Here is an 18,507-nt window from a genome sequence, read left to right on the forward strand (position 1 = left end):
GCACTTACAACGAACAACATGGCCGACCTGACGGATCTCTTGATAAATGAAGCGATTTGGTTTGGAAATGGTTTTGTTAGGAAGGCCTTAGAAGGTTCTGCTAGATTTGAATACCTTCAGTACAAAAACCCAAACAGGTGCTCACCCAGGGAATCATCAAGTAACGATTTGCACGGCCTGCAAGCCTCGAACATTGCTCTTCACAGATGATGTGCATCCAGTTTGATTACAGCAGATCTTATTTGCCTTTGGATGTGCAAAAGGCTTGAACAAAGTATTGACTGAGGGTGCAAAGAATAATTTTTCAGAAATTATTCATAAAGAAAAATTAAATCCTTGCTCAGTTTCCCTTCTAGTTTATAATTATGCACAATGTTGGTCAAAAATAAATGAAAACTAAACGGCTTTAGCCCCACCTTTTCTTCTTTCCTTAAAATCCCCCTTGGCTCACCCATAGTTTGCTGAAATATGGGAACAGCCTGCGGCACTGGCGAAAATAGTCCCTGCCACGATCCGCGGCTGCCCACAGATGCGCAGCAGTAATGGTGGTCTGACGCAGAGGGGCGCACTTCTCCCTCCAGGTGCGTCCGCCTCCCCATCCCCGCACCTTCCCACATCCCAATAGCTGCTGCTGGTTGTGGCCGCTACCAACCCACCACCACCATCACCACTCCTCCTCCTCCACCTCTTACTCCTCCCTCTTCTTCGCAGCGGAGAGCCGACTTGATGCGCATAATAAATCATCTCTGCAAGATCCCTCTGCGAGCCCGGCTTCAGAAAGACGCGTGTTGGATTTGGGAGCGTAAACAGAGGGGCGAGAGGCGAGCCTCGTAGCTACAGCAGGCGTGAGGATATGCTTTAAACGCGATTCAGTGCTGCGAACAACGTGGGTGTCGCGTGCGTGCGTGTGTGTGAGAATGCGTGAGTGAGCGAGTTAGTGCCTGTGAATTCTTCTTATTTATTTTTTTATTTATTTATTTTTCGTATAGGGAGTGGAGGAGAGGAGGCAGAGCAGCGATATGAGCCGCATGTGTTTGAGCCTCCTCGCCACCGGCCAGCTCAGACTCACTTTCACCTGTATGAACGACCTTGCAATTGTGACCGAAATTTTCCCGACCACGCTATTTCCATGGAGGATCAATTTGTCGTTTTTTTCTGCGAGGGCTGAATTTAACTCCCGCTGGTCTCGAGACACTTCTGAGCAGGAGGTAAGACAAAACAGCCTCAGTGCGTGGTGGCGTGTGTGCGTGTATGTGTGCAAATTAGTAAGAAATCATTGGTTATTTTGGGCATTTTAAATGTCAGCTCTGGACTGCATGTTTAAAACTGATTCATTAATGAAATGCCCAGAATTTGATCAGAATTGTGGGTTAAGATTGGGACAGCGTCATGTTCCCTCCTAACCGCAGCCTTTTCCTGGTCCGTGAAGGAAAAGCTTTTAGAAGTAACATAAAAAAAATTTAAAAATCTCTATTTGTTAGTAGCGAGCTGCGTGTGTCTTTAAACATGCTTTCTCTTTGTCAGAGTGATGAAGGGATGCTAGGATTTCAGCCTCTCACCGCTCCTGGTGTGATGCCACACTGCAGCCAGGCTTCCACATCAAGTCTGAAACATATGAACCCACAGGACATTTCCAATTGATTGGATTGTAATAAAAGGGAGTTGAGCCTCAGGTTGAAATGAATACATGATGTCTGTATGTAGTGGGCGAAATCGATAGTGTTTTGTCAATTATGCTCCTTCTGATGTGTTTTGAAGCAAAAGCACTTTCAGTGAATCTTTGTGAAGTATGCATTACTAAACTAAAAAAAAAAAGGAGGTGCTGCTGACACACGCACGCACACACACGCATGTAGGCAACAGTTCTACCTTTGCAACATTCTCAAGTTAATTATATACTTGTGTGTCCCATTGCCTGCTTGGATACGGCTTTGATGAATGAAGCCCAGGCCTTCAAAAGAATAAAAAATGCACACCCACTCTTCCTGCTGGGTTATTTTCTTCAAGCAGATGTGGGGTTTGTGCATTACTGTGTCTGAATCAGTTAAACCCGGAGTTGGTTCCTCCTCATTGATCGAGAGTTAGAGGGATTCACCCCATGAGGCAAACTGCAACCATTAACATTATCCAGGAGTGAAAGCTGAAAGTGAGCATGCGTGTGTGTGTGTGTGTGTGTATAAATAATATTAATGGTTGGACACCTGTGTGCTTGTTTCAGAATGTGTTGAGCTTTGTACCCATCAGTGTGACAAATCGATAATGACCATGGTATCAAGGTTTTTAAACATTTTGAAACATGAAATTGCATGTACTGTTGGAGCCCATCAGTTTCGAAACAGGTTGACTATCCCAAAGCAAATCTGCCCCAATACAATAAGGCAACCAGACCCACTACATCCATCACTGGACATGTAAATAAAACCCAAAAGAAATAATAACCACCTTGAGACTGGTCAACTTTAGTTTCAAAGTAGCGTTTATGTGAAGCTTTTGGAGGTTTACTAAACATTTATCTCTGCATCCGTGAATGCAAGCTTCTTGGAACTGATGAACAAGCACATTCCTGTATTCATATAGAAATATAAATACAGAAATACGCGACAAAGATCTCCATTAAGATTTACCCACATTTTCCTCACTTTTTTCATTTCTTTATGATTGTGTAATGTCTCCCTCAAACTCTTGAGCTTTTAACATCACAACTACTAGAATTGTGCATCAAATGTGGGCATTCCCATTCTGCTGACTGCTTGGCTCTTTCCTCTGACCGGGAATATTATGTTCGCTGTCGGTGTGTACAGTTAGTGCAATCACCAAAATCTGGGATGCTTGTAAAATTCGTCAGAGACCGCTAGCAGACCCTAGAGGGTAGATGCAGAGGATGAAATTTAGGTCACACAGGGTTAAGTGTTGAGTGAAAAACCGAAAACAGCCAAGCAGCTGGGGAGTGTTTTCCCTCTTAGTGTAAGAAAAATGTAGCCCGTTAAATGGTAGTGTTCAGCAACAAGTGGGAGTGGGGCCATCAAGCGGGTGAAAACTGAAAACTCTAGTTATTGTGGCACTTTTCCCAACATCTTGTATGCTTAAAAGAAAAGACTTGGCTGAGAATTGTAATACGTTTTAAATTGTAAACTTTTCAAAACCTTGGTTTGTTATTGCACTGGTAACCAAGCCTGTGGTCTGTCATACTGTCATCATATTTTATATTATTTATTACATTGACCATTAGAGTTAGAAGAGAAGGCATTTAATATTGATTACCACCTTTTTGGCTACAAATCTATCCTATGTGTTTCAGAGTCTCACAAAAACAAATACTGAGCTTATTCATTCTAAAACTACTACTCCACAGATGGATTCTGTATTTCATCTCTACTTCAAGCTGCGCAGTAGTGGCACAACCTTAACCTGCACACAGTTTACTGTTAACTTTTTAAATTGTCATAAAAAAAATCCCACAATGAATCAACTCGTATAACATGCATCTGCAAATAATTTTTCTGTATTACTTTCTTTGGTGAACTCTAATGCTGAATCATTTATACTTAAGATGTAATCAAACTGAAATGAATTATTCTTGGCTGACTAAAGATTCTTTGAACAATTAGTGGAGCAAAAAGACATTTTATGGTTTTCTTGACACGTACAGTAGATCACCTTAGATCAGGTAAAGCAGGGAAGCTATATGAAACTGACACTGATTATTTCACGCTTAACAGATAAATGATATATTTTCACAAAGAAAGTAAAAAGATTGCACAAGTAGGTAACAGATTAGATTTGTTAGCCAGTCCAGATTTGATTAAAATATGTACTTTAAGTTTTGAACCAGAACTGAACAAAAGTGGAACAGAATCCCTAAAAGTGATAAAATACCAGTTTAATCAAGCATTGAACTGGAATTGTTCACTTATGCACTACTGCTACTACTGTGTTAGCAAACATAACACAAATATTATTTGCCTATTAACCATCCTTCATTATTTGTTATGGTGAGGTGATCCTTCTCAGCTTTGTTCTATTTTCAAGCATCACTGCTTCAGAAAAAAAACTATGAATGGCTAATGATGACTATTAATCTGTTTTGTTTCTGCAGACTTTTAGCACAACATTTACACTTTATGCTGATCCAAAAAAAAAAAACCTGAAAAATGGTGTGCCCAAAATTACACCTTAACTCCATGAAATCTAAGGCCTCTGCAAAATTAAATCAACTGAAACTGAGAGGGAAAGAAATGTGTAAAAGGAAAAATCTCCAAATCTTGCAAATCTCCTAATTTTAGTTCCATAAAAAAAAAAACATTATTGATTTTTTTCTTCATCATTTGATTCATAGTTCTCTGTATTTACCGTGTGCACCTTCACCTTTTGAACAGGGATGTTATTGCATCTGTCAACTTGCACAGTCAGCACGGTCACAATAATCCTGACTGCAGAAGGACATCTGTGGAGAGTCCTGGTGGACCCCAGTTGGTTGGTACAAATGATGAAAATTTATGTCACACAGACTTTGTGGTGTAGCAGACAGTAGAGAGGACTGGGAGGTGTGAATAAGCAGCACAGGGCTTGTGCTTTTACAGTAGTACCACTATGAAAGTGGGGGCGCTGTCTGCATTCATCCTGCTGAGACTAATATTGACCGATCAGATGTGCTTTAAAAAGTGGCACCATCTGTTCCTGATAAAAAGCCCCTTTACAAATCCAAACCGTAAAATGCAAAGTTGACAGGAGGGCGATACCAACTGCATCCCCCCAATCTGTAGCGCAGGAGGTGCCAGCAGTTTGCACAGTGTGCATGGGCCTATCACTGAGGTAAGGCATCCAGGACTCTTCTGAAGAGAAAGCGTACCAATCCAATTTTGCAGACTTTGGGGGAAGAAAAAAAAAAAGCCTGAGCAAACATGAAAGGTAGAGAAGAAAATCCTGGCTGAGACTCCACATGTCTGATTTGACATCCGGGCAGCTGACAAACAATTAGGCCTTCCATAAGTAGTACTCTGAACCAGACTTGCCTCAGGATTAGGCCACAAATGAGCTGCACATCATGGATTATGTCTTCTAAATGGAAAGGGAGAAAGAGCAAGTGAGAGAGTGTGTGTGTGGGGACTAGCTCCTATACTGTATGTGGTGCACATGGTTAGAAAGCAAGTTGAGTGTGTAGGTGTGTGTGGGCTGTGTGACATTCAGCAGATGGATGTTATTATCTGTCCCTGGCCTATCTTGAACACGTCTAGAGGAGACTCTGTGTGTATTCATGTGCACAGATGAGCTTTATTCATGCACACGGCTTCATGCAGGTGCAGACTAATGTACTCAAATCTCCATATATTCCGCACATGCTGCACCGCTCACTTAACTGCTGCGTTATTGCCTGTTCTCCATTGTGTGTACGTTTGACATTTCATAATTGCATCATTACTTGCTCAGTGCATCGCAATTTGCAACACGCGCTTCAAGCAGACAGACTCTTGCCCTTGATTATGGACCTGAGTGGAATGGGGTTCCTCATCAGGCTGTCTTGATTCGCCCCAGCATGTGGGGAGACACATGCTGCTGTGGGTGAATCTAATTGATTGGATGGCACCCAATTCCCAGGTCCAAGTCTCCTCAGGCAGCCAGCATGGAACCGTCCAAGTGAAGGATGAGCCGAGGCGTCGGTTTCCCCGCTAATAGATTGGCATGTTCTGCCTCCCATATGCCTCAAATGTCTCTGAGGGCAGCTTGGCCACAATGCAGGGCACAAAGTGGCATTGTCACTGATAAGAAAAGTGAGAATGCATTGAGGTTTGGAGCATTTGACACCAAACTTCAGCTTTCAGTTTGTCCCAGGTACAAACAGCAAAAAGACATGTTACGTTGAACACAGTCTCCGCTTTGCGTCAAAATTGCATTGAGGTTGCTAATTCGAAGAGGAATGATGCTTAAGCTTACTGCACCTTTTGACAGTGCATGGAACACACCATGCACTTCCCACAAGCCTTGTGCAACTTAAACAAAATGAATAACGTTGACAAATGGAACATTAAACACAGCCAGATATTATGGTACACAGCCAAAAATGGGTGATGAGTTTGAGTTCTCTGAAATCAGAAAGAGTTTGTTTGCAGGGGAACTTGTCAGGTGGAAGTTGGCAAACTAGTCAGATGGGAAGTTGGGGTAATCTTGAGGAATAGCTCACATTCACAGTCAGTTTATTCACACATCTCTACAATGTTGCCTTTGTTGAGCTGCCTTGAAAAAACAATTCCCAACTAAATGCTACTACTGTAGAGATACACGTTTACATTATTCAGTAAAGCTAAGAAAGACATGGAAGACAGCAGTATGTCATCATAGTTATTGTCTGAGTCATGTAAGCAGTAGTGCAATTCAGCCGTTTAGGTAAAAAGATAACTTGGGAACGTTCCTTGATGGACTTATTTGTACAGTGAGTTGGAAATTATGCACAAGAATCTGGTCCATGCGAAATGTATTCAGCAGCATCGCTGTTCAGTTCTTGAATTTCTGCTAATTTTGTGTCATATTTTCATTGTGAACAGTTAACAGCTGGAGTCAGTGAGACTAGTTTCTGGTCAACTCTTGTTTGTTTCAGTCTGGGTCTTCAAAAAAAATAAGGGTAAAATCCTTTCCCATTGCATAGATAAAAGTCTACTTTAAATAAATCTGTGACCTCACAAGGTTTTAAGAACCAAACCTCTTTACTTCTTTAATAAAAAAGAGTTTTCTAACATTGATAGATGAGGTGTGTATAACATTTACTTTATGCACGTCAATTATAAATTTGATTGTATGAAATGGTGCCTGCTGCTATACTATTTCATATGTTAATCATATGTTAATGTGATGGAGCCATAACTCTGCAGGTTGTTAATATTTAAACAAAAATGTAAACTTTTCAATCTGGCATGTTTGCTGTAGCTGCAGGAGCTTTACTGATGTTTTTAAATTCCTCAGACATCAGAGTGTCGACCTTTAAGATGCTTCTCCCAAATTTTTGTGCCACTTGACTTTTAACTGCTTGATGTAGCACAGCTTGCATTAAGTCTTATCAACATCCTTCAGCTTCACCCGTTTGTCTGCCTGGTAGGCAAAACACCTCAAAACAATGCTGCTGCTTTTACCTTTTTATTTGAAGAGGATGGCGAAGGTTGTTCTCCAGAAATACTTACATAAATTTATAGCACTTGTTCTATTTTTTGTCAGCCATCCCTGTTCATTTGAGCGGCTGGACGACTGAGCATCTGTGCCTGTGTAGCGACATTATGCTTCACCTTTGTAAGATGAATATGACTCAGTTTATTTTGATTATGATACAATTGTTTTTCCCTTTACAGTATTATTTAAATAGAAATATGCTGTAAATGATTTTGAACTCCATATTCCTTGAGTGTGCATTTTTTGAGTTAGAGATATATAAAGTCTGATGTCATTTTATTTCATCAGAGCAACTGAATCATAATTCCAGTCATCACCCTGTATTCTTAGGCATCACTTCAATAAGACAGCATTTTCATTTGAATTTTATACAACAGATATTCAATTTGTGGCTAAATGTATTATTTTTAAAACAATCTGGATTTCTAAGCTAAAATAATTCTCAACCCTAATAAAACTCTTTACACAGTTTAATTTAACAGAAGTTTAACACATTCAGTCAAGGCTTCAGTTAAAGAAACTGGACAGTAATAACCTGGAAAGAGTGTAAAATCATTTCCCATTGCATAGATAAAAGTCTGCTTTAAATAAATTTGTGGCTTCACGAGGTCATTTGAAGTGACCTGCAGAAGTAGGGGCCCCGCAGACCACAGTTGACAATCCAGCGTGTCTGTTTGTGTGCTGTGGTTCAACTTGCCTGATCCTTTTTTTTTTAAAGACTTATTATATGAAACAGCTGGCATTTAGGGGATTTTAAGTTGAAAATGCTTGTTTCAACAGGTCACGCTCTTTTCTCTCTGAGAACGCAAGTGCCATTTTAAAGCTTATTGGATGAAAGTCTCATTTACCCCCTGGCTGCCAAAGATGACGCTGCCATGGAAACTGCTTCTATTGCTATCAATCATCGACCGTCTGACAGGTAAAGCACCTTTTCATACGAATGATGATTTTTTATTTATTTTTTTTTTTTTGTCCTTTGGACATTCACAGTTGTGGTATAGTGGGTGAAGAGATGTCAGATATGATAGGAGGCTCCGGTTTAAAGGAGTACTCATCAGTATTGACTTCCATTCACACTGCAGACAGAATACTCTCAATCTTTTTCCTTGCACCGCTGAGATTATAACCCGATGGGGAGATATGATGCTTTTATTCTATAATCTTTTCCTGGGCAAAACACTGAGCACAAGCTTCCCCACCTCTGTCAGTGAAATGTATTGGTAATAAAAGTCACAATCATTCTTTCAACAAAGAATACACGATAGAAATCACTCCTTTGAGTCCATCTGTAATACATTTTGCAGCAGAGTTTGGTGATCAAATTTTAAAATACCTTTTTTTTATATTTTACATAGTAATAGCTTTATTTTGTTTATACATATCAACACAATGTATGTTTTTTAAAAAAACACAAAGGAGACGTTGATTTAATAATGCACTCTGATGTTGATTTTATTGAGTTTATCTGTTTGGAAATACACCATGATCAGAATCATATGAAACTCATGGATGTCACTTCCAATATTTTCTGGGGTTTTTTTTCATACTCATATGTATTATTTTGCTTCAGAATGCCTTAAAAACAATTAGAGCATCAGTTTTGTCACAGTGGATATTCTTCTTCATGCTCAGGAAGTGTTGTGTTTCTCTGAAAGATTGTCTGGACAGTGCGTCATACCACGGTCCGCGGTGGAGGATGGAACCAGCCGACCTGTTCATCCCCGTCGACTCCATAGAAGAAGAAGCCACCCTGACTTGTGATGCTAAGGGCACGCCTTTTCCTCAGTACAGGTCAGAGCTAATTTACCTAACTGAAAATTAATTTTCTTTTCAATGTAATACCAATGGTGCCAAACTCTGCACTTAAGGATGTAATTATTACCATTTTTCACAGAAATAAGTGACTTCTGCTTCATAATAAGCAATTCAAATGAATTTTCTGCCATTTGTTTTATCACTTTCATTTGTGGAAATGTTACATTAGAACTTTGATCTTTTTTCTTTTTTTTTGGTGTGCAGTTGAAAGTTGCATTTAAAGCAGGTTATTTGAAATTCAAATTTACTAATATTATATCTGAGTTTCAAAATGATGGTGACATTCATATTTTGTTATTACTAAGTGTTATTATTGTCTCTTTTGAAAATGTATTGATGTTAATGAGCACAGATGGTATATATCATGTGGGAAAATGCTTGATCCACTGTTTATGTTGCAAATAGGCATGAGTCAGTATGAGATTATCAAAGCATCACATCTTTCATATGATAAATCACAGTTTTGATTTAATGTCTTTGTCTGAAACAGACAAGTGTTATTTTTATTGCTAATAAAAGCCAACACCATATTGATTAACACCAGCAATGGCCCTATCTATATTTTTATAATGATCACTTTTGCAATACAAGATCTTGTTGAATGCTTCATTAAAGTTAATAAAATCAGTAACTTACGTGCTTTAAAGTTCTGTGTTTTTGCTGTCCAGTAAAATAATACACTATGTTTCATCTGTATTCTTTTTGTAACATTCAGTTTTGTTGTTGTGAACATGTCTTTTGGAGCGGGGGCCAAAAGGTCAAGCATGATTTCATTGGTCTGTAACTCTTTCTTCCAGAAGGTTTGTAAAGATCTCACCCAAATCTAGATAAATCTTTCTTTGAAAGAAATGATTTCTGTTTTATCCAAGTTATTCCTGACAATGCTGCTGAAGGTTTGTTTATGTTAGCAACTGCCAATATAATAGCTACAAGAAAGTAGTTTGGTTTGGGTTCTGGTGAGGAGTATTTTGTAAATAACATGTTAGCAATTAGTAATGTCTTATTTTTGGTTGTGTTTTTAACACACAAGCACGTACGGGTGGCTTGTCAAAGCTCAGTCATGTGTGATTTGCTTGTTGTGCTATTTGTGGCTGCACTGTTGCTCAGAAGAAGGTTAATATGTGGCTTCAGCTAGTGTTTGTCAATGATTGATTTTATAATTTTCTCCAACAGATGAGAAAGTTGAACAGTATAAAATTAAAGCGACCACCAAAATACCAGCAGTTGTGTATTTTTAATTTTAAACTGAAGCCCATGGATGACAAAAATCCTCATCCCACTGCTTGGGGTGTAACATTAACAGTCCTGATGATCAGGTTTGATTTCAGGTTTCAGAAATTACAAGCCCCTTAGCTGTTATATTAGATTGTTAAACAAACTGTAAATTATAAATTTGTCAAACTTTCAAACTATGATAGTTTTCTTTGATTTGTCTGAAATGGGTGCATTTGCGAAAATGGTCTTTCTGAATTGAATTTATCCTGGGAGACCAAAAGCAATCCAGGGAATTAAGCAATTGTAAAATTTGCTCATACCTAGCGCCATTGTAAATCATCATGAACATTGCCAGTTTAGTTATGTTAAGTAACTTTTTTTGTGATTGTACATTTAATAGATTTTGTATTCAGCTACAAAATGTACTGAACTGTAAATAATTACTTAAATGGACAATTTCTTTGAACATACTTGCTTTGCAAACAAATGTTGCCAAATATCTCAAGGGTCTTCCTTTAAGCCATGCACATGCACAAATGCTATATTCAAATTAGTGGTGGGACTTGATAAAACATTTTCTTAATAGAGTTAATGGCAGGGTCTGTAATTAATTTATCACAATTAATGGCATTTTAATCAAAACCATGTACTGACAAATTATTCAACATTTTCAATTACAAAGCCTTTTTATTGCTAAATTATTAAATAAAAATATATACGAGTTCAACAACAAAGACATTTATTGTTTTTAATGTTATTTCAGTTGTTCGGTCATCAGATTGGTGTAAAGTGCCATTATGCTCATTCAGCTTTCAAGTGTCCCTAAGAACTCATGTAGCTTCTTTGAAAAAATACTTCTTTAAAATGTGGACTGTGGACACTGACATTAGTGTTGGACACATCTGTGCTGCTGCAACATGTATTTCATTGCAGTGTTAAGCTTGAAAATCCTCTGTAGTGGGTTAAATCCTTTTTGCACAACTTCCACAACAGCAATAGACTTCTCCACTGTCGCTTTAGATTGTTTTTAGAAGCAAATATTAACCGCTGATGGGCCAAGAGACGCATCTTTGTCGTCCATTGCTATGGTTTGCACCAAAAACATAATAAACGGGTTCTAACTTGTGACTTTTGCATGTACAAATTTTTTTTTTATTAATTGCTTTACAAATTTTAATGAGTGAAAATCAATGTAGTTAATCAATCTAAATTATTGCGTGAAAATCCCGGCCCTAATTCAAATCAAATAATTTTAAAAAAAGTCTCTCATTTTGCTGGTAGCTACCCACTCAGACTGAGTCAGCTGCAGTCATTTACTTGGTAAAAAAATAAAGATTGTTAATTACTCAACTCTACTTTTTTTGTGTGAAAAAGATATGTGTTCTCCCTTCTATTCATTTTCTCCTAATTATATTGAAATGCATATAGACACTCTAGACGGTGCTGTCATTATGGCTATACTAACTCATATTGACTAACACACCACTAATCTGCCTCTTTTTCTCACCACCAGAGATTAGAGAGATACACACAGCATCCTGATGATCGTCTCCTTTATTAAAACAGCATGAGAACAATGCAGATTGTTAGATGCCAGTTGGCACCGAGAGCCATTGATTACAATTGTCTTCTGTGTTTAGCGTTGCATTTACTGCAGTGGGAGCTGCTGGCCACCTGAGCTGCATTGGTAGTGCCGTGCAGTGTGTGCACTCATTATTTCAGGCTTTTCACATCCCGTTCGCCTAAGACCAGGTATTTCCATGTAATGATTAAAGGTGAGATGTTTAATGTGCTGTCTCGTCAGACTGGCTGTGCAAGTGTCTGCGTGCCCCCACAACCTTTCTGGCTCAGCTCTTGAAGTGTAAATGGGCTCACATTGCTCCCCCAACCCCCTTTTTTCCATTTTTTACCTTCTTTCTTTTCCTACTCTGTCACTCCCAGAGATATAAGACTTTCATTCTATGCACACAGCAGCGGCATAATAACTCAAGGGAGAGAACTGGCTCGCCTCTTTAAAAAGAATAATCTTTAAACAGCATTCTGAAAATGTGTCTGAGCTTCTTATAATCTAAGTAGGAAGGGGGACTGTAACATTCACTTGACCCGCGTTTTGTACGCTCGGGCCCGCTCCGCGGGATCATTCAGAAGACTCAACTTTTTTCTGTACCTGGAAGGTCGGCATGTATTCAGAAAACAAATTTATAGCAGATTTGGTTTTGTTTTTTGTTTTTCTCCTGGTTGCCAGTCAATCCTGGTAGCGCAGAGCTTCAGAGGCTCTTCAGAGAAGGTCAAAAAGAGGTGAAAATCATGGCTGAGGGTCAAAAAGCTGAATTCAAGTAGTTGGACCAGACACCCACACTCATACTAGTATTGCTAGTAGTATAAGGAAACGCTTGGGTGTTTATTGTGTTGCTTTTACAAGAGGAAGGTTTGAAGTCAGTTCATTCAGCAGTGTAGGGTTTCTAAAATGTACCAGCATGCATACCTTCAGAAATTAATTTGAAAGTTAGATTTAAAGTCTTTTGGAAAGCCTGCCTTTATAGCTTTTATTTCTTTTATTTCCACTTCAGGAAAGCAGAATATATGAATACAGGTGATGGCAAGAAGTGGGTGTTCTCTATGGTGAGAGAAAAATGATTGAACAGCCATAGAAGGTGCCCTGTCTTTGAACCCATGTATGCTCTTTTTTGAAACCACAGTAAAAAGGAGATGCATAATGGGCATTGTGGCTGAGAATGGAATAGAAGAATTTCTCTATTAAAATATGAAAAATGATGTAACCTGGTGCTTGAGTTCTTTCAGGTGTCTCATTTATTTAATAGCTCAAACCTACTGTGAAAATATTTACATATCATGTTCCCATGCCGACATGTGAGAGAAGAATGCAGCAGAGAGAAGAAGTTAAAAAGGCGGGGGGGGTTTGTTGCATCAGCTCACTGTTACCTCACATCAAGTGCTAATGTTGGAAATGATAAGTCAGAGGCGGGATGGAGTCACTTTATGTTAATATGACGTGACAGAGAGGAGGTGATTGCAGCTAAAGTGATGATAACCTCCAAAACCGTGATCTTTGACTACCCTTAAATAGCAGGGAATGAGATACTGGAAGATTAAAATGTAATGATCTCTGTGGGAAGCGGCTGAAAGTGCAGCAAGTGGTGTTGTAGCTAAATAAAAAAGATAGAATATAGAAAACAACTGCAAGATTTTGCTTTAGTCATAACATTTCCAAAACCGCAGAGTATTTATCTATTAGTGATTTGCAAATTTACTTTTGTCCGTTTATGTAAAACCATTTCACACCAAATGTCATGTCAAGGCACTTCACACGATCAATACATATAGATACATATGAATAAATCAAAATACCATTGCAAAGATTATTTACTCCAGTAATTCATTTCAAACATCAAACTCATCATACATAAAAGTATTAGACACAGATTAAAATATGCTTTTCATTTGTTTTAACACGACTAATTAAAACCCAATATTCAATTCTAATAAAATTATATTATTACATAAGACCAAAAAAAGGAAAAGTGTGTACATTTACTGAACTGGAACTCTGTGTGTTTATTACACCTCAGCTGGGAGGACAAAACACAGAATGAGGGGTTAAGATGGACCCATCAATTTTACGTTCTTGATGTACCCTCAGGCGTAGTATTGAACCTGTAACTAATCTGTCATAATAATTAGATTTTTTTGCTGAAACATAAAGTGACCTAACCAAGCCATAAAAATGCGTTCATATCTTCAGGATGTGCTATTTACTATTTACTGAACAATATTTTTCAATCATTTTTATTAGGTTATAGTTATTTGGAATAAGAACAAGGGGGTGTTGGAATTCAATCAATAAGTTGGCCTTTTGAAACTTGCAATTTGCTTTCCAAGTTAAGCGACTGACCTGGTCAGTTACAAATCCATTTTTGGGTTATTAAAAAGGGCAGAGGGCAATTTTATCATCAGTGTAGATCTGGAATGGACATGTAATCTGGCATGCAGATCAGTTTTCCAGTGGGACAAAGTGCTTTGAGGCCGATAATGAGTTGGCAAACACTTGTGGCCCATCCAGCAAGAACCACGGCCAATTGCTTGGTATTATTCACTGTGCTCAATACCAGTCCTTTGGGGATCATGGGGATCTTAGCAGGCTAAAGCTTGACAGAGACGAAGAGGTACAGTAGAAAATGTTTGAGACGTTCTGCCACTTTGAATTTGTTCCCTGATTAGTGATTTAATATTTAATTATAGGCAAAGCCTACTTACTCTTTTCAACTTAAGCAACATGTTATTAAGTTGTCTTAGGACCTGACCTTCTTACTTGATGATTTAAAAAAATATATTACATGAGAAACATCAGCAGAAGAGCAACTTTGTTGGAATTTTGACTGAATTGAAATTCTGTGTATGTTAGAACAGCAAATATGAGAGAAGCGAGCAGATGTGAAGGACTGGTGCAAGCTGGAATGCTAATGTTATGCAGTGATGCTATGAAAATGCCAACTAGTATGCAACTTACGAGGTTATTTGGTGACTTTTAGCTTCATTCCTTTGCCAATGCTAAGTGTGAAAATCAATTTAAAAAAGGTGTGAAGGAAGAAGCAGGAAATGCGTGTGTGTCGTGGGGTGGTAGGATGTGATAGGGTCGCACAGTAAGGAAGGAGTTGTGCGGTTAAAAACAAGGTTTTAGATGCATTCCTTGACTTAAGAAAATGTGTTAATGCGTTGGCAGGAAGTGATTAATGGTAAACATGATACCAATATAGTTTGTTCATTTAAAGATGCAGCCATTCACCCCAGCCTATAGTGCCGTGAAAAAGTACCTACACGCACTCAAGATTTAGATTTGGATACAACTCTAGTTTTCCATGTCTTTAATTGGGATTGGAAGTGTTGAACCAAAAATTAGTATGATTTGTGTTTAGTTTTACAAATAAAAAAACAGCTCACTTTACTCCAGTGAGCAAAGTGAGCTCACTTTGAGCAAACGTTGCTCAAAGTGATCACCCCTAAATAAAAACCCAATAAGACAAATTACCTGCAGAAGTCACACTATTAGAGGTCATTTGTATCTCATTTATTCTCAGTGTAAATATGGCTGTTTTATGTAGTCCACAGAAGTTTGGTATACACATTAGTGGAGAAAACTAAATAAGAAGGACCAAAGAGCACACAAAATTTTGTTGAGAATTTTGTTGAGGACAGGGTCTGGTGATATTATAACTTTCCAAGCTTTTAAAATCTTGCAGACAACTGGTTAATCTATCATCTTGGTCTATCTGCTAACTTACCAAGACCCTCTGTCCACCTAAGCTCACTTACCAGACATGGAGAACAATAATCCAAGATTATGTGGGTGCTGCTCTGTAGTGACAATGGGTCTGGCATGAGAGTTTTTGTAGTCAAGTGGGAGATAGTCTATTGCTCCCTGTGCCGTCTTACCTGACTTGTTGATGTTCCTGACTGTTGTTAGCTGGTGTGGGACAGGGTTCTTGATGGGCTTGGAGCTTGCTCTGGTTCCCTGTAGGGTGGCCGTCTTTGCTCCAGGGTGTCTCTCAAATAGTCATTGTTGCTGCAGTGTTATTTGGCTGTGGTAGCACTGAGATAGAATAAGGTTCGAGTTTAGGAGTGGGGTAGTGGACTTGAGTAGTGCTTACTTACTCAAGTACGTTGGGGTGAGAGGCCAGTGGGGCTTGAAGACTTGGTCCACCTGCCGGGAACTAGTGGTTCCTGGCTAGTCTTTGGGGGTCCTTGGAACACCAAAGACTCTCTGCTGTTGTAGTGTAGTAACCAATAGAATGGGGCAGCTGTCAGTTATGGAGCCCGCCTCCACGGGATTCAAGCTGATACCTCTCTAATATATGCAGCACCACAAAACGGTAAGGTATAGATATAGACCTTGTTGGCATGGAGGAACACAGCCATGCAGTGCTCCTCCTAGGTGGTTTTTGAAGTTATTGACTGAAGCTGTGCTAAATATAAATGCATGCTACACTTTTAAAATTTTGATTTGTACAAATTGTCCTTCCTCTTCACATGTGAAAGTTTGTGTTGGTCTTATCACAAGAAATCTCAGTGAAATACATTCATGTTTGTGTCTGTAAAATGACAAAGTTAAGAACAGTCCAGAAAGCATGAATTCTTTTGGCAGGGCCTGTATGTCTGCCACATAGTGAATGTCTTCTTCCACCATTCTGAGTTGTGTTTTCCATTCACGCCTTGTAACACCACCTTGGTTGCGAGAAAAAGATGGACCACGCATTTTGCCGCCGACTGATGATGTGTTTGCCCTCACAGATGGTCACTAAATGGGACTCTCATAAATCTGGGCCTGGATCATCGGAGGCGTCTGTCTGGGGGCAACCTCATTATAGGCAATCTGGACCGCTACCAGGACGTAGGGATGTATCAGTGTATGGCCTACAACACTGTAGGAGCTATACTGAGCAGGAGAGCAAGTCTACAGTTTGCCTGTAAGTTAATTAATATGTCTGGTACTTTTACTTCAAACTGCAGCAAAGCTTGCACTTAGAAAAATAAACATATTTGGAATAAAGCAATGTAGCTGCAATGTTTCAGTGTTCAATCTCTCACAGACTCTGCTTCTGTGGTTTCACTCTTTCCATAAACCTGTCAATGCCTTTTCTCAGTTTTCATGTCATGCATTAGATAGCTATTCATTAGGCAAGTGAGCACTCCGACTTAATCATGCTTCCTGTGCACATTTTTCATGACAAGGTGCAAATTAACTGAAAATGTCATTAGAAGAAACAAACACAAAGTCAGCTGTAACACTAATGTCCATTGTATACGATTTTCACAGATGCAAATGTGAGGTGCTAAAAGACTGTGGTAAAGCAAAACAAAGACAGAAAGCGATTCAGAGGTTACATCATTCATTTTGGGAGAAAAAGAAATATAAATATATATGCATTTTAGATATTATGCAAAATACTGACTTTGTAAGGTTGAGATGGTAACAGTGATTCACCAATAATTGCCGCCATGATGTAGGAGGATTGTTGTTGTGGCCTCTAATTATATTAAGCTTTCATTTTAAGCATTGACTAAAACTTATTTTATATGATAATCTAAGCAGGGTAATATTTAATAAATCAGCAGAATTTATCTTTTTGTAGGACTGTGTTTAATAGCATGTTAGAGTTTGATTCACTGAATGTAATCCACTCCAACAAGAGGACAAGGAGAACCTTATTATTTTTTACAAAACTCTTTTTGCAGCATTTAAATGATTTAGAGATCAAACCAGTGTCTTTAAAATGTTATTTATCTTTTATGTTGATAAATATGTTAAAGCAACAGATTTTCCTACCACATAAATTTTATGCGAACAAGCATTTCATCTTGCTCGGGTTATGTTGACACAGTGGCATGAGCTCTGTCCTCTTTCTTCATTGTTCCTTCTGCTTAAGATAAGATTCTAATTGTTTCATTAATCTGGGCCAAAAAATACATTGAATAAAGATACTATTTGTGGTTGGTGAGGAGAAATCTTATTCCTCACTTATTTACTTTAACAAAAGCCCTTCACCGTTTTCTATTAACAATAAGCAGTCAAAAATCAACTTGACTGATTGATGTTTTGATAAAGAAAATAGAAAGAAAAACTTCTCTTTAAAATTATGGCATGCTGTTGCTTATGCCACTTCATACCATCAGTCATATAGATGTAGTTACCTTTATTTAATTATATTTTGTGTTTTGTTTTTTTTTTTTTACAATAAAGGTATAGAATTGTGATTTATTTGCAAGATATTTGCTCTTTAAAGTTCAAAACCCGTTAAACTGCGACATATAAAAGGACATTTTGGAAAAGTCTCCTCTGTTACTTCAGCTGCCTAATGTGTTCACATAATTATTCCCCAGAGAAAGGGCAAAATTCACTTTCCTATTGTCAAACATTGAGGTTTGAGGCCTAATGACATTTCAGACTGCCTGAGAGCACAGTATTTGTTCAAAAATAATTGAATCCAGGTGAATACAATTTGCCTAATAATATCACACACAGTAGAATTTAGATTAAGCAGCTTTTCTTTTCTCTGAAAGAACAGTTCTCATTTTCCATAGCAATGCATCAGGTATTTTAAAAATGTCTTGTTTCACACACACCTGCGTTTTTGCCTCCTTGATAAGAAACATCTAGAATCTTGATGGTTGGTTGTTTTTGTCTTTTCTCAGATTTAGATCATTTCAAAGTTCACACCAGAAGCGCTGTGTCAGTCCGAGAGGGACAAGGAGTGGTGTTACTGTGTGGGACACCCACTTCATCAGGAGGTAGATACTCACAGGCAA

The 18,507-nt window shown here is 38.4% G+C and overlaps 1 protein-coding gene across 1 annotated transcript in view; it reads left to right on the plus strand.

Moving 5' to 3' along the window:
- Positions 1 to 642: 642 nt before the first annotated feature.
- cntn3a.2 (contactin 3a, tandem duplicate 2) overlaps positions 643 to 18,507 on the plus strand; it is a 62,180-nt gene continuing 44,315 nt past the window's right edge. The window contains 6 exon segments of the mRNA XM_032572222.1: positions 643 to 886; positions 990 to 1,208; positions 7,936 to 8,074; positions 8,811 to 8,946; positions 16,492 to 16,667; positions 18,394 to 18,489. Coding sequence (XP_032428113.1) covers positions 7,987 to 8,074; positions 8,811 to 8,946; positions 16,492 to 16,667; positions 18,394 to 18,489 — 496 coding nt within the window. The 5' untranslated portion in view covers positions 643 to 886; positions 990 to 1,208; positions 7,936 to 7,986.

This window comes from Xiphophorus hellerii, chromosome 1, assembly GCF_003331165.1.
Source record: "Xiphophorus hellerii strain 12219 chromosome 1, Xiphophorus_hellerii-4.1, whole genome shotgun sequence".
In the NCBI taxonomy this organism is placed as follows: Eukaryota; Metazoa; Chordata; class Actinopteri; order Cyprinodontiformes; family Poeciliidae; genus Xiphophorus; species Xiphophorus hellerii.